Raw genomic sequence first — 16,638 nt, forward strand, 5'->3', positions numbered from 1 at the left:
ATGATTATGAATTATGTTTTGTACTAAATAATGCTCATCATCATGTTACCTGTTACGTCAGTGATTGTCATGATGTTGGTTAGTTAGACATCAGTCAGAGTAAGTGCTTGTTGCTTTAGTCACATTATGGCAGTAGACAAAACTAAACAGTATTTTGAGGAGATGAATAGAAACCCAATAGCTTATGCATACAAGCCAGTAAGGAGGAGAGTAACTGTTCAAAGTCAAGTTTGTAAGGTTCAGCTGGATGGTGTAGGAGGGTAGGCAGCACCAGCTGGTCCAAGTGTGATAACTGCACTTAAATGCTGACCACAAGTGAGTCGATCTGCTTTCAGGAGGCTAATGTGGGCCATTTGCTTGGGGATCTAACCTGCATAACCCTGTCTCGCACTTACCAGATGCTCTGCTGTGAAGTGTCAATGCTGTCCCTTCTCAAAGTTCATCATGATTCGGAATGATGATCAGCTGCTTTCACTAAGTTGATGTTGATATCACAGTCACTGTCTGGATGATAAAAGCAGTTTATAACTAGTAGAAAGCTAGTAGGTCTGCTAGTTAGTTAGCAAGCTCGTGACATTGTTTTTCATTTCATTTATTGTTTTTTTACTCTATAAAATTCATTGCTGCATCTAGGTAAATGCAAAGGTGCCTCCCCTTTTTCTTATTTTTCATCGAGTTGGCTAATGAAAGCTAATAGTTAATGTTAGTTATTGTAAACTAATGCAGGTTTTCCAAGGCAACCAACATGTAGATGTCACATGCTATGCTACGACAAGGTGGTGCTACACTTATTTGAATACTGTAATTTATAAGGCATACTATTTTTTCATCTTTTTTTCATCGACTTTTACCGATTGTGAATCAGACTTGTATAACTTTACACTGATCAGCCATAACATTGAAACCACCTCCTTGTTTCTACACTCACTGTTCATTTTATCAGCTCCACTTACCATATAGAAGCACTTTGTAGTTCTACAGTTACTGACTGTAGTCCATCTGTTTCTCTACATGCTTTGTTAGCCCCCTTTCATGCTGTTCTTCAATGGTCAGGACTCTCCCAGGACCACTACAGAGTAGGTATTATTTAGGTGGTGGATGATTCTCAGCACTGCAGTGACACTGACATGGTGGTGGTGTGTTAGTGTGTGTTGTGCTAGTATGAGTGGATCAGACACAGCAGCACTGCTGGAGTTTTTAAATACTGTGTCCACTCACTGTCCCCTCTATTAGACACTCCTACTTAGTTGGTCCACCTTGTAGATGTAAAGTCAGAGACGATCTCTCATCTATTGCTGCTGTTTGAGTTGGTCATTTTGCTAGACCTTAATCTGTGGTTACAGGACGCTGCCCACGGGGCGCTGTTGGCTGGATATTTTTGGTTGGTGGACTATTCTCAGTCCAGCAGTGGCAGTGAGGTGTTTAAAAATTTCATCAGCGCTGCTGTGCCTGATCCACTCATACAAGCACAACACACACTAACACACCAGCACCATGTCAGTGTCACTGCAGTGCTGAGAATGATCCACCACCCAAATAATACCTGCTCTGTAGTGGTCCTGGGGGAGTCCTGACCATTGAAGAACAGCATGAAAGGGGACTAACAACGCATGCAGAGAAACAGATGGACTACAGTCAGTAATTGTAGAACTACAAAGTGCTCCAATATGGTAAGTGGAGCTGATAAAATGGACAGTGCAGAAACAAGGAGGTGGTTTTAATGTCATGTTGTTATGTTATGTTATGTTTTAATGTCCTCCATGTTGGTGCTTTGCTTCTGTGTACGTCATGCAAACAATTGGTCTCAATGGTGGCGCTTTGAAAAGGTCAGTGGCAAACTGAGTCAGAGTTCAGTCACAAATAAAAGCACAGTGTCAAGCAGTAAAAACTGGAGGTCAAAGCAGCAAAAGTGCACGTCTTAACAAACAATGGTACAGCATGTGAATGCAGCCTAAAAGCTTCAGTAAGCAGTCACAACTTTTATGATCATGCTATAAATGATTTGGAGTTAAATATTCATGGGTTGTTTGAACGCTGGGATCTCCAAGTTCATCTTAATATTACTATTTACTGGAAGGTTGTGGTTTTGAGCTAGGTCCTCAACCCTCTCAGCTTCAGGGTCACCATATAATAGCTGACCCTGTGTTCTGACCTTAGCTTCCAAACAAGCTGGGATATGTGGAATCTCATTTGTCACCAGAGATGTCATGATAGCAAAATATTGATAGCAGTAGAACCAATGCAGTTTAAATTTAAAGCAGCAATTAACTGTGGCATATAATTATTGTGTGTAGTCCCGTGATCTTAGTTGAAGTTGTGAGGTACTATCATAACTAAAAGGACTTTGGCGTTTTGGTCTACTGAGTAGCATAAAAGCTCTTCAGTGTTTACAACATATCAAAGCAAATGACTACTCGGCTTATCTTCTGCACAATGACTTAAATAGAAGGACACTACAAACATGTAACTCATAGGCTTGTGCTATAAATTCTACTCTAATGCTTCGAAATAACAGAACTGATGCTTTTTTTAAAATCTTGCTATTGATGCTTCAAACGTTTTGGCATCCTGCTTTGTCACCAGGTCATTTTTGTCAAACTAATTGATATCATTTGCCTAATATGAAGCAATAGTGAATGTTTAATATTTGAGAATGAAAGAAACATTGCTGCTCTCTGTTTTAATGTGGGTGGCACGGTGGCTTAGTGGGTAGCTCTGTCGCCTCACAGCAAGAAGGTCCTGGGTTCGATCCCCAGGCGGGGCGGTCCGGGTCCTTTCTGTGTGGAGTTTGCATGTTCTCCCCGTGTCTGCGTGGGTTTCCTGCGGGAGCTCCGGTTTCCCTCCCACAGTCCAAAAACATGCAGTCAGGTTAATTGGAGATACTGAATTGCCCTATAGGTGAATGGGTGTGTGTATGTGTGTGTGATTGCCGTCCCATCCAGGGTGTTACTGTGTGCCTTGCACCCATTAAAAAGCTGGGATAGGCTCCAGCACCCCCCGCGACCCTAACTGAATAAGCGGATAAGAAAATGAATGAATGAATGAATGTTTTGATGTGTCCATCCTGAGTGTAAACACAGGAAAATGATGTTTAGGGTTGTGTGGCTGAAGCCTTGCGTTGGATTCACACCCTGTCCAGGGTATAAAAGAGGTAGTAACATGTCTACTTTCAAATCAAATAGACTAGAATGAAACTATTTCTTTAGTGGAGTATCTACTCTGATTTGTTATCTAAATGTGTAAACCTGTCAGATCTCTGATAAGGAAATATTCCGGGTTTGTCTCTACAGTAAAGCTGCAGTTTCAGTATAATTTTTATATAATGTGCTTTCTGGTATCCAGGATTTGAATCCCTATGCTATTGGCCGGTTGGGTGTCTGCATACAGACATGATTGGCTACCTCTTAGAGGGAGAGGGGATGGCTGAGTCCTCACAATGGATTTGCATCCTGTCTGGGGTGTGGTACTGTATTGCACCCAGTAATTTCAGGGAAACATGACCCACTATGATACTGACTAGGATAAAGAGGTGGTAAATTTTACCTCCAGAAAATGAAATTGAATAAAAATACACTGATCAAGCCATAACATTAAAACCACCTCCATGTTTCAACATTTTCTGTCCATTTTATCAGCTCCACTTACCATATTGGAGCACTTTGTAGTTCTACAATTACTGACTGTAGTCCATCTGTTTCTCTGCATGCTTTGTTAGCCCGCTTTCATGCTGTTCTTCAATGGTCAGGACTCCCACAGGACCACTACAGAGTAGGTATTATTTGGGTGGTGGGTCATTCTCAGCACTGCAGTGACACTGACATGGTGGTGGTGTGTTAGTGTGTGTTGTGCTGGTATGAGTGGATAAGACACAGCAGCGCTGATGGAGTTTTTAAACACATCACTGTCACTGCTGGACTGAGAATAGTCCACCAACCAAAAATATCCAGCCAACAGCACCCCGTGGGCAGCGTCCTGTGACCACTGATGAAGGTCTAGAAGATGACCAACTCAAACAGCAGAAATAGATGAGTGATCGTCTCTGACTTTACATCTACAAGGTGGACCAACTAGGTAGGAGTGTCTAATAGAGTGGACAGTGAATGGACACAGTATGTAAAAACTCCAGCAGCGCTGCGGTGTCTGATCCACTCATACCAGCACAACACACACTAACACACCACCACCATGTCAGTGTCACTGCAGTGCTGAGAATGACCCACCACCTAAATAATACCTACTCTGTGGTGGTCCTGGGAGAGTCCTGACCATTGTAGAACTACAAAGTGCTTCTATATGGTAAGTGGAGCTGATAAAATGGACAGTAAGTGTAGAAACAAGGAGGTGGTTTTAATATTATGGCTGATCAGTGTAATGTGCTACCATTAGTATTTTTCATTTATTTATCCATTTCCCTCGATTGAATCCAATCCAGTGGTCAGATTTCTCCCAATTGCAACATTTTTCTTAATGCTCTTCCTGCCTCTATGTATTTTTTGCTGTTTGGTTGAAAGCACAACTATCTTAAAGGTTTCTTGCATCAAGCTAGTCAACTCTCTCAGTGGAAAACTGTGTGTAATGCCTCTTTTTTCAAGTTGCTTGAGACAGTACGTCAGGTTGCATACTTGTGCTATGTCGTGTGTCAGCATACTGAAAATCTGAAGTACCTGATTTTGTATTTAATTGTATTAAAACAGAGTGACATCTGTGTGATCTTTTCAGCTATACCAAGAGCCACTCTTTCGTGAATTTGTATGGATGAGCACTGATGTTGGTCGAGAAAGCCACAATTAATGTTCCTGTTAATTCCAAAGCTGTTTAATGGAGTTCATGTCAGGGTTCTGTGCAGACCGCTGGAGTTTCTTTAAACCCAGAATTTCTTCATGTCTTTATACACCTTGCTTTGTACTCAGGGCACAGACATGCCTTAACAGGAAAGGTTTTTTTCCCATAAACTGTTGCTGTAAAGTTGGAAGCATATAAAATCATTATATAATTGATCTATTACACCTGTTAGCAATTGTTGTGACTGAAAAACATTATTTAAAAAAAATGTGTCCCTATAATGCTTTAAAATGCTAAAATGCATCAGAAACCACAATTCACTCATCAGATGGTGATTTTACTTCTCTTTGCTTGGTTAAAACTAAGCTCCAAACTTTATACAACCCAGAGCAACAGTTTTATCCATGCACATTATTTATGCACATTTAGAGGAAGATAAGCTTTTCGAACCGAGCTACCAAGTTACACTTGGCAAGGCATGCAGAACGTTAGATCGTAATCACATTGTTACAGAGGAATGAATAGGGGGTTGCTTGTACAGTTTGAGATGGCACTAAGATTGTTTTCTCACTGGCATGCTCAACCCTAGTGCAGCCTGTTTCAGTAAAACTGACCTTGCTTGAACTGTTGGATTAAAATGAACCATTTTCAGTTTCCTGCAGTTCACTACAATTATTTTAACAATTTACATCTAAGTGAGGCCACTTTGGCCTGCGGTGTGAATAAAGCTTTAGAATGTGATCCATCCACTTTTGATGAGTTATTGGAATTAAGGGTAGGCTATGCCCTTAGTAGCTGTGAAAACTCTATTATGTAGAGCTTATGTAGTTTGCTTTATGGGCTTGCCTCTGAGCTGTGTTAGCATTGCAGTGTTTGTAAATTGGATTAAAAACAATAGGGTGCAGCCAGGAAGTAACATTGGGACTCATGCTATCAGATTACAAAGCTGGAGGAGGGAGGTGTATGATTGTACAGTTCTCAACTGTGCTCAGCTACAGTTGTTATGCAGCAACACTTACTATAGGTACCTGTTAATGAGCATTTTGCAGTATAAAACCATACTAAATGAACATCAACTACAGGTTTTGAGCTTCATTGTTTTTAGATCTATTTTTGTCAGATGTTTCTATACTGTATACTGATGTACTTTAATTATAAGCATTTCATAAGGTTTAACTGGCTCAATATTTACAGTGTTGACCCTTAGTTTTCAAGACTTCTTCAAATCGTGCTGGCATGCTGTATATCAGCTTCTGGGCCAAATCCTGACTGATGGTAACCCATTCTTGCCTAATCAGTGCTTGGAGTTTATCACAATTTCTGTGTTTTGTTTGTCCACCCACTTTTTTTTAAGGATTGACCACAGGTTCTCAATGTGTTTTAGATCTGAGGAGTTTCCTGGCCATGGACCCAAAATTTTACCTGTTTATCATTTGTGGCATGGTGCTCCACCATGCTGGAACAGGCATTGTTTATCACCAAATTGCTCCTTGATAGTTGGTAGAACTTGCTATTGGAAGATGTTTTAATACTATTGTTTATTAATGGCAGTGTTCTTAGGCAAAATTGTGAGTGATCCCACTCCATTGGATGAGAAGCAACCCCACATATGAATGGTCTGAGGACGCTTTACTTTTGGCATGGCACAGGACTCATGGTAACGCTCACCTTTTCTTCTCCGGACAATCATTCTTCCAGATGTCTCAAACAGTCTGAAGGGGGCTTCATCAAAGAAAATAACTTTACCCCAGTCATCTGCAGTCCAATCCCTGTACTTCCTGCAAACTATTAGTCTGTCTTTGATGTTTGTCTTGGAGAGAAGTTGCTTTTTTACTGCCCTTCTTGACTCCAGGTCATCCTCCAAAAGCCTGCAGATTCACTCACACCTGCCTGCTGCCATTCCTGAGCAAGCTATGCATTGGTGGTGACCCAATCCCATAGCTGAGTCCTCTTTAGGAGACTGTCCTGGCAATTGTACTGGACTTTCCTGGGCACCCAAAACCAAAATTTGTGTCAGTCTCAAAACATTTGGCCACGACTGTACTCAGTGTTGCTTTTGGTTCAGCAGGAGAGTACAAAGACACGATTGGCTATGTTTGAGTGGAGGGATGGCTGAAGTCCTGCGATGGGTTGGCTCACTGTCCAGGGTATTCTTGCATTGCGCCCATTGTTTTCCAGTGAAACCAGACCTGCCGCGAGCTTGATTAGTTTAAAGCGGTTGATGAAATTAAAATAAAATATGTAATTAAGGGTAGAGTTGGCACTGACCAATGTGGTGTCTTGGGCAAGATTTTCGCTGGTGCTTCTTGCATCATTCATTCATCAATCTCTATGTTTATACACTAACACAGACTGCATAGCCTTATGTCTATAAACATTTGTTTATGAACAAAAACAGTATTAATGAAACCTGTGAATTATAAACAAATAATATATAAATATGATAAAGATATTACACAAAATACTATATTAATAATGTTATTTTGCTCAAATAATAAGATGCACTAGAATTAATTAAGAGTCATTTTGGGAGCAAAAATTAGTGTTAATTCGAGTCTTGACTCTGGACTATGTCAGACCAGTGAATGCCAGACACAAAACACTGTGCACTACAAGGATACCTTATTAATGTTTATACATTATGAAAATATTACTTTGATTTTCATTCATTTGTAATTAAACCACTGGAAAATCAATAATGAACCTTAATTTGCTTCAACAGTATTGTTGAAGTAATGTGACTAAAGGATAGTAATGTTGTCCTTATCCACAGTGCTAAGTAGTTAATGCAAAAATGCTGTGTCATTTACATAGCCTATGTACAGTACATGTCCTATATACAGTACAGATTCAGTACTCAGTAAGTGAGTTGAAGTTCAGTCACATGTCTGCCGTGACTTAAGTCTAAGACCAGGACTTATTTTCACGTGACAGGAATATTTTCACGTGGAATGTGGTCACTTGTAAATTTGCATGGTTACACTTCACCATGACGGACACACACATACACACACATGCAGGTGATTTAGCTTCCTTCTGCAGATTACAGGGCTGGATGTGTACAAACGAACACTATAAAACACAGTACACTATTGAAAAAGACCAGTGTTGTAGGGTTGATGCTCACCTGGTAACCCACTCACAACTAAGGGCATTTTAAAGCAGCCGGTTAATCTCTTGGGAGGTGTGAGAAACAAAGTACCCACAGACTGACTGGAGATAGTGATCGAACCCAGATTCCCATGACCCTAGTGCTGTGCATTTTATAGATTTAGGCTAGAAGTTCATGGTCAATTCAGAACAAATATGTTTGAGACCAAGTCAAGACCCAGATCAAAGTATTTTAAATATTTTATTATCAGCCTTTAAAGCAAGATTTAGGGTACAGTCGTCTTAAAACCAGTCTAGTTGAGTTTTAAAAACAATCACAATTAGTTCAGTATTCAGTTTTTTTGTTTGCTGTAGATTTCTGTGCCACTGGCGCTTCAGCCTGAGGTGGGCAGTCTGTATGCAGATCTTATATACCATTACTATACCATTCACATTCATTATCTGCCGTGATTGTCTAACATTGACGAAAGTCCAGTGTGTCTGGTCGGATAAGCCACTGCTGCAGTGTTTGTGTAGCCATGATTTATCCTGTTGTCTCTTCTGATCCTATATGGCTGGTTGAACAGGATGTGGTGATCCATGCTGCTCCTACGTTTCTGTGTGAAATGGCTTGACCTCACCGATGACGCATAGGAATAGATCATAGAGAAAACAGCATGCATTCACACTTACACATTGTAAAGAATACAGAACACTGTTGCCCTCTAACCTACTGCAGTAATTGTTTGCTCAGTCAGGTTTACAGTGGTGTACAAGCAAAAAATGAGTGAGTCATGTTTACAGTTATACATTTAGCAGACATTTTAACAATCTTATCTGTAGGTAAACTGTTAAAAGTTAACCTTTTACTTAAGGGCTAAGCACTGGGGCTCATATTTATTTTAGCTAGACCTACATATTAATAAAATACTGTTTCAATGAAATAGTCTGGTCTGGTCGCCAGGCATCACAGGGAACACTCACTTTCACAATTTAGTATCTCCAATGAACCTGACTGCATGTCTGGACTGTGAAAAGAAACCGTAGCACCTGGGGGAAACCCACACAGAGACAGGGAGAACATGCGAACCCCACACAGAAAGGACTCAGGAATCGAAGTCATGAATTGCTGCCATAATAATTGTGAAATACAGAAATATACACAGAAATATAGTCATAACATTAAAACCACCTCCTTGTTTCTACACTTACTGTCCATTTTATCAGCTCCACTTACCATATAGAAGCACTTTGTAGTTCTACAATTACTGACTGTAGTCCATTTGTTTCTCTACATGCTTTGTTAACCCCCCTATCATGCTGTTCTTCAATGGTCAGGACCTCCACAGGACCACCACAGAGCAGGTATTATTTGGGTGGTGGATCATTCTTGGCACTGCAGTGACACTGACATGGTGGTGGTGTGTTAGTGTGTGTTGTGCTGGTATGAGTGGATCAGATACAGCAATGCTGATGGAGTTTTTAAACACCTCACTGTCCTTGCTGGACTGAGAAAAGTCCACCAACCAAAAATATCCAGCCAACAGTGCCCCATGGGCAGCGTCCTGTGACCACTGATGAAGGTCTAGAAGCAATAGATGAGTGATCGTCACTGACTTAACATCTACAAGGTGGACCAACTTGGTAGGAGTGTCTACGGTATTTTAATACCGAGTGAGTGGACACGGTATTAAAAAAAAACTCCAGCAGCGCTGCTGTGTCTGATCCACTCATACCAGCACAACACACACTAACATACCACCACCATGTCAGTGTCACTGCAGTGCTGAGAATGATCCACCACCCAAATAATACCTGCTCTGTGGTGGTACTGGGGGGGCCCTGACCATTGAAGAACAGGGTGAAAGCATGCTAAAAAAGTATGTAGAGAAACAGATGGACTACAGTCAGTAATTGTAGAACTACAAAGTGCTTTTGTATGGGAAGTGGAGCTGATAAAATGGACAGTGAGTGTAGAAACAGGGAGGTGGTTTTAATGTTATGGCTGATCAGTGTACAGTACACTAGTTATAGTTGCTAACATTATGGGCACTAATGCACACATTGGTAAGTCAAGTGACAAATTAAATTGACTTTCTGACCTTGCCAAAAGACCACTGTTCCATGTATTTTAAACGGGACCTGGAGTAGTTTATCCTAATCACTAATGAGGAAAATGCGAGGGCAGGGCATCTCACACTCTTCCATTCACTTACAACTAGGGCCAGTTTACAGCAGCCAGTTTAGTAGCTTTCTTTTCCCAACACTAATGAGCGATATCCACATTAGCAGTCATTTTGATCTTAATGGAATATCTTCTATACCCAGCTTTCACCATCTTATTAGAGCTGCAGCATATCAAACTCTATATTTTCTCTTTTGCAGGTGCATTTGCGAAGGTGAAAGAGTCGCAGCGCATGAGCGACGAAGGCAAGATGGATCAGGACGAGGCCGACGGTATTCGGAAGCGCTGCAGAACGGTGGGCTTCGCTCTGCAGGCCGAGATGAACCATTTCCACCAGCGCAGGGAGGTGGACTTTAAGGACATGATGCAGGCCTATCTGCGTCAGCAGATCAGCTTTTACCAGCGAGTGGTGCAGCAGCTCGAGAGGACTCTCACTATGTATGACAGTTTTTAAACAATGACTTTGCAGTCGGAATCTATTAGGAGGAACTTTGTTAAAGAGCGAAACACAAGAGCCGCATAGTTTATCTTTATCTCAAAGAGCCTGCAGCTTAGAAATTTGTATGATCTATAAAGATGATTGATTTTTCAGAGAGAATTATGAAGATAGTCGGACCAAACACCAGCTCATGGACCTTAAATCTCACTTTCTTGGCTTTTCTGGCTAAAACGTATTCCCACAGTCCATGTTGCCTTGATGAAAATCCATATATTTGTATCTTTCTCTTACACATTCCTTGTAATTTAAAATATGTACTAAGAAGAGAAAGTCTAAAGATCTTGACCTCAGTACTCAGGTTAAGTAGATTATCTTAAGATTTTAAAGCAAGCCATTGTTGAGCCTGCCAGTGATGTCCCACAGGTTTTACAGGTGCTAGAGCTGTATAATAGTGTGCGAACACTTATAGAATCGGCTTGATGCCTTAATTCATGTAAAACCCAATAAAATGGTCATCTTCATTTTTAATTACTATGAATTTTGAGATTTTTAGAATTTGTACTGTCTTAACAAAAATCTTGGAATCTTAGAGAGTCTTTGATGAGTTTGACCTTGACATTACAACCAAATCTACAATTGTTACTGGTTTGTTTTTTGTTTGCTGACTTGCCTGTGACTGACCACTATGTCCACTGTTTAAAATGGCTCATTGCATCACTGACTGTCTTAGCAGAAAGGATTTCGAATGTCGCCTCGCACACTGTTAGAAGGATTTTATGAACGTACACTGTATTAGTTAGAGGATTTAGAGTTCAGATAATCCTGGGAAATGATGAGGGAATCCCTCTTTTAGGAAATGTCCTAGAGGTCTGGCACTTTTAGTGGTTTATTTTAAGATACTTTTACTTATGTTTAAGGTCCAGGGAGGAAGTGAAAGCATATAAGGGAAGGTTCTAACATTACAGTATAATTCTTTACACAGAACTAAACTTAGTTCACACTACATGATTTTAGTCCTGACTTTCCACTCACAGACAATTTTGGCGGTTGCTAACAGATGCACCAGCTTAAAGGGCAGATTGCTCTTGGACCTGTGGGTGACTCCAGATCCCATAGTGCACATGCATCAAACTCAAGGCCCGCGAGAGCTTAAAAGACGTATGATTGTCTTAAAATACACTGTAAAATCGTACATAAACTGCATCTCTCATAATGCATGCCGATTTTCTGACCCGCAAAGTGACCTCATCCCGCCACTAGATGGGTCAGCGTTTAACTGAGGCGGTTTTCCAACAACTGATGTTGAGAAATATTTACAAATAATTCCAAAATGTACAAGAACAGAAAATTGAAGCAGAAGGAAGGAAATTTAATGAAAGATGAAATGTGCTTCAAGAAGAAAAACCGGTATGTGTTATGTCTTGTGTTATGAGGCTGTGTCTGTGGTAAAGGAGTACAATATAAATGTAGATATACATTATAAATATACAGTATTAATTTGGCTTTTTGACACCAAACAAAGAATTTAGCCTCCAGAAAAAAATTTTTTTTTCCAAGACTTAAAAGGCAGACTGCAATCACAGCAGGATACGTTACAATCGGCCCTTTGAGGGCCACCATAATGGAGAAAATGAGTTTGACACCCCTGTTATGACCGTGTTATGACAGGGAGTGAGTGCGGTGTCGAGCTATAGCCAATGATACAGAGTAGGGCGAAACCCAAGGGAGGAGCTGTATGAATGTCATGCATGGCTACAGCAAAATATAGTTTATATCAGAATACATCAGCATACACACAAGCTTTACAGTATTTGTAACCATATCATCCATGCCAAATCATAATACCTACGTTTTCATTGCAAAATTATTTATTTACCTCCAACTCTCCGCAGAACAAATGTTTCCTATTGGCCACGTATTCCAATCCGCTCTTTCACCCAGATTCTTTTTGACCCTTGTTTTTTTTTTTGCTGCAAATCAGCACACAAACAACTTGAATCATTTCTTGGAAGGAAGACAAAAACATTCTCAAGTATGGTATCGTGTCACCCCCCCTTGTGACTTCCTGCGTGTGTTTTCTTGACAAAACATAGTTTGGTAAACCAGACAGACTCGTCTCTGATTCTTCTTGGTAAAAGATCATGTAGTGTGTGTGACCCCCTATCGCTGTTTAGTCATGTAGTGTGCGAACCATAATGACTTAAAGATGTCCAATTACAAGAGATCAGAGTGTAGTCTGGACAGTATAGCGGTCTGACGACTTTGAAAGTCATGTAGTGTGTCGTTTTAACATTAGTCTGAGTGTAAAATGTGGCACAAATTGCCATTTCGGGTAATTTACAGATTTCAGTCTCGAAATGTTTCTGAACTGGTATTAAGCAGATCTCAAACATCAGTTACTGCCGAACAGCCTGTGATACTGCAAAAACAAAGGCTTTTTTACATTCTATATGGTAATGTTTCTGCTAATGCAGATTAGAGCTTTATTAGTATATAGACCAGGGGTTGGTTGGATTAGCAGGTCTTAACTATAGTCGATTGTAGCTTAAATTAATTTTAAGAAGGACTTCATACCTATTGCACCAACCAAAGTTATGCCATGCCACAGCTGAGGCTTTATGTGTAACAATATCAGCTGCTAAACATCTATAGGGGTTTTTGACGGTGAGCCTTTATTTTAATATTATTGAAATATACACCGATCATATTAAAACAACATTAACATTAAAACCACCTCCTTGTTTCTACACTCACTGTCCATTTTATCAGCTCCACTTACCATATAGAAGCACTTTGTAGTTCTACAATTACTGACTGTAGTCCATCTGTTTCCCTGCATGCTTTGTTAGCCCCCTTTCATGCTGTTCTTCAATGGTCAGGACCACCACAGGACCACTACAGAGCAGGTATTATTTGGGTGGTGGATCATTCTCAGCACTGCAGTGACACTGACATGGTGGTGGTGTGTTAGTGTGTGTTGTGCTGGCATGAGTGGATATGACACAGCAATGCTGATGGAGTTTTTAAACACCTCACTGTCACTGCTGGACTGAGAATAGTCCACCAACCAAAAGTATCCTACCAACAGCGCCCCTTGGGCAGCGTCCTGTGACCACTGATGAAGGTCTAGAAGATGACCAACTCAAACAACAGCAATAGATGAGCGATCGTCTCTGACTTTACATCTACAAGGTGGACCAACTAGGTAGGAGTGTCTTATAGAGTGGACACTAATACCAGCACAACACACACTAACACACCACCACCATGTCATTGTCACTGCAGTGCTGAGAATGATCCACCACCCAAATAATACCTGCTTTGTAGTGGTCCTGTGGGACGTCCTGACCATTGAAGAACAGCATGAAAGCAGGTAAAAAAAGTACGTAGACAAACAGATCGACTACAAATAGTAATTGTAGAACTACAAAGTGCTTCTATATGGTAAGTTGAGCTGATAAAGCTGTGGTGGTTTTAATATTATGGCTGATCAGTGTATAGCTTGCTCAAACCCACTTGTACTACTAAAACAGCATAATTACAATAGAAAGCAAGCCAACACTAAAAACAGATGTCCTATATCAGTGGCTTTTAACTCTAATAAATCTAGTATACAATGGTTAAAAAACGCATATTACTGGCAAATAAATGCTAACATATTCAGTACAGACAGCCCACATTATGTCATTGTGTGACTATGAAAATATAAACCACTTTCATTTGCTTTACACGCCGCCCTAAACAATCACTGGAAAAAGTACTGTAATAAAACGTCACTTGTGAACCAATTGTTCTGGTTAGAAAAATTAAAAAACCTTTTAAACAAGGCACGTACAGTCACTGTGGGTTTGTCTTTTTTAAGTGTATTTTAAGAAATAACCTTTTATTAAAATAAGGGGGTACTTTGCACTGTGTAAAGTTTAAATAAACTTGATAACTTGATATTAGAAGTGGTTATAGAAAAATGGTGGAAATTCATGGTGTGAGCGGATGGTGCTTTGGTCTTTAATGTATGATTGACTAAGCTTGCCTGATACAAGCTCTGTTGGTTCAACCAACCCTTGGTCCTTTTCTTACTACACATGTTTTTTTTCTCCCTAGAGAGATTGCTTGCTGGACAAGTGCTGATTACAAAGCCAAATGCAATAGTTAATAAATGTATTTACAACGTGCTGCTCTTATACTGCAGGGTCATGGTTTTTCTAAGAAGTTCCTTTGCTTCTTATTTCCCCAGTGAACCGTAACAAGTTATTTGCTTGCTTTGCAGCAGAGTGAAGAGTACAGTACTTACGGAAAAAAAAATCCCTTTAAGGTCTTTCTTTACTGGCAGATCCCCCACATAAACAAGGCCATGGAGTTGAGTTAAGACTGTGTGTTTACTTAGAAAGCAAAAGCACATTCTTAGACGATGCTGATGTTAGAGTAATGGAAAGGAACATGTCCCTATTACACTCACTAGGTATGTTATTGCTGACAAACCAAAGTTTTACTTGTTAGAGTTTTAATTCTTGGCCCAAAGTGGCATCTTAAGGCTTTTTTGCTTCCACAGCTTCATATTATCTGATTCAGTTCAGATACTAATGGTAATGTAATTGTGCAAATGGCTAAAAAGGCTAAATGGACAGTGAAGAAGATAAATGACTGCAATGGACATCACTGCAATTGTAATTATGAACTTTAAGGGACCACAGGCTTCACATGGATGATTTGGACTCTGATATGACGTGTGTGTGTGTGATGTATGTGATTTTTCACTTTTAGGAGAAAATAACAAATGAGCAGTTTGTACCACAGTCATGTGCTGAGTCTTAATAAAGACATATTTTAAAGTCCTCTATTTATTTATGCTATTTTAACTACACTCAAATAAAAATGTTTTTGGAAGCAGTTCTATTAAAAACCTTTATTTGTTATAGAATCCTTCTTAATATGGGTGCTTTGTGCTGGAAATTTACAGTCAAGATCATGGACTAAAATATCAGGTAAGACTTTAACAAGCCAAAACCTGGTAAATGATGCCTTAATAACTCTATTTATTAAGAATTTCAAAAACATATTACATCACTTTTCTACAGTCACCTTCTGATGCATTAGTAATACCATCAGCAAACAATGTTTTTGGTTGAGCATGTAGCCACTGATGCACCGCTGGTTTCACATCATCACATAAAAATCTTCTTCCCTTTAATGCTTCTTTGAGTGGTCCAAAAAGGTGGAAATCAGATGGCGCTAAATCCGGACTATAAGCTCTCTCTCAGTCACGACACGTGTCTCTCTCAGTCACAGACACGACTAATTACTACTCCCGCCCTCACCGTTTCCAACCAAATTATAGAAGTGAGGAAACTTTTTGAAGATCCCGCATATAATGAATCAAACGTTTGCCTATTTACAAAATACCACGAGTTAGCTACCAAGCTAATATTATTCATGTGGGGACCAGTGTAGAAGCTTGCTCACAGTTGAATTGTAGCTACTTCAGTTAATAATTAATCCTGTACTAACGGTCACTAGCAGTAGTTAACAGTAGTGTCACTTAACTCAGACTGAAAGGTAAGTGTTTTTTTTTTAAACAAAGTTGCTAGCTACCTTAGACCGGGTGGCATTTTCTTACATTCTAGGTGTAAGATCTAAGAATTGTAGAAGTAAAGCACCTCTCTGTTATTTGATGCATTTTGTAGTGCAAGTCTTCTTCACTTTAAAGAACAGATTCATTTCATTTTTGGCATTTAGCATTATCCAGAAATGGTGCTGCAAAACATTAAGAGTTCTTTTAAGAAAAGCTAAATAATTGTGTGTGGCACCAACCCAAAATGTTTTTTTTTTTTTTTTAGAAAACCAGAAGTGGTTATTTTGTGGTATTGCTTCAAATAACCTTTTTTTGTTTACAGTTTCACTGTATGACACTGGTGAGCTCTGGTTAAATAGAAAGCAAAACTGAAGTGCACCAACCTGTACTAAACTGAAACAACGTTTGCTTAACATAAAGTAACAAAGTATTTGTGTCCTCATTTCAAAATAATAGAACAAAAAATTACAGAAGCAAACAAATCTTTCATAAGGCATCACCAAACAACCGACTTACCTGGGGGAATTCAGAGTAGCTCCACCATCCCACCATTTAGCATTATCTGGAAGGATG

At 39.8% G+C, this 16,638-nt stretch overlaps 1 protein-coding gene across 1 annotated transcript in view; it reads left to right on the forward strand.

Moving 5' to 3' along the window:
• Nucleotides 1–11,024, forward strand: part of snx33 (sorting nexin 33) — a 31,997-nt gene extending 20,973 nt beyond the window's left edge. Inside the window, exon 2 of the mRNA XM_062993678.1 lies at nt 10,258–11,024. Coding sequence (XP_062849748.1) covers nt 10,258–10,511 — 254 coding nt within the window. The 3' untranslated portion in view covers nt 10,512–11,024. The remainder of the gene's footprint in view (nt 1–10,257) is intronic.
• Nucleotides 11,025–16,638: the final 5,614 nt, after the last annotated feature.

Source organism: Trichomycterus rosablanca, chromosome 1, assembly GCF_030014385.1.
Source record: "Trichomycterus rosablanca isolate fTriRos1 chromosome 1, fTriRos1.hap1, whole genome shotgun sequence".
NCBI classification, from domain to species: Eukaryota; Metazoa; Chordata; class Actinopteri; order Siluriformes; family Trichomycteridae; genus Trichomycterus; species Trichomycterus rosablanca.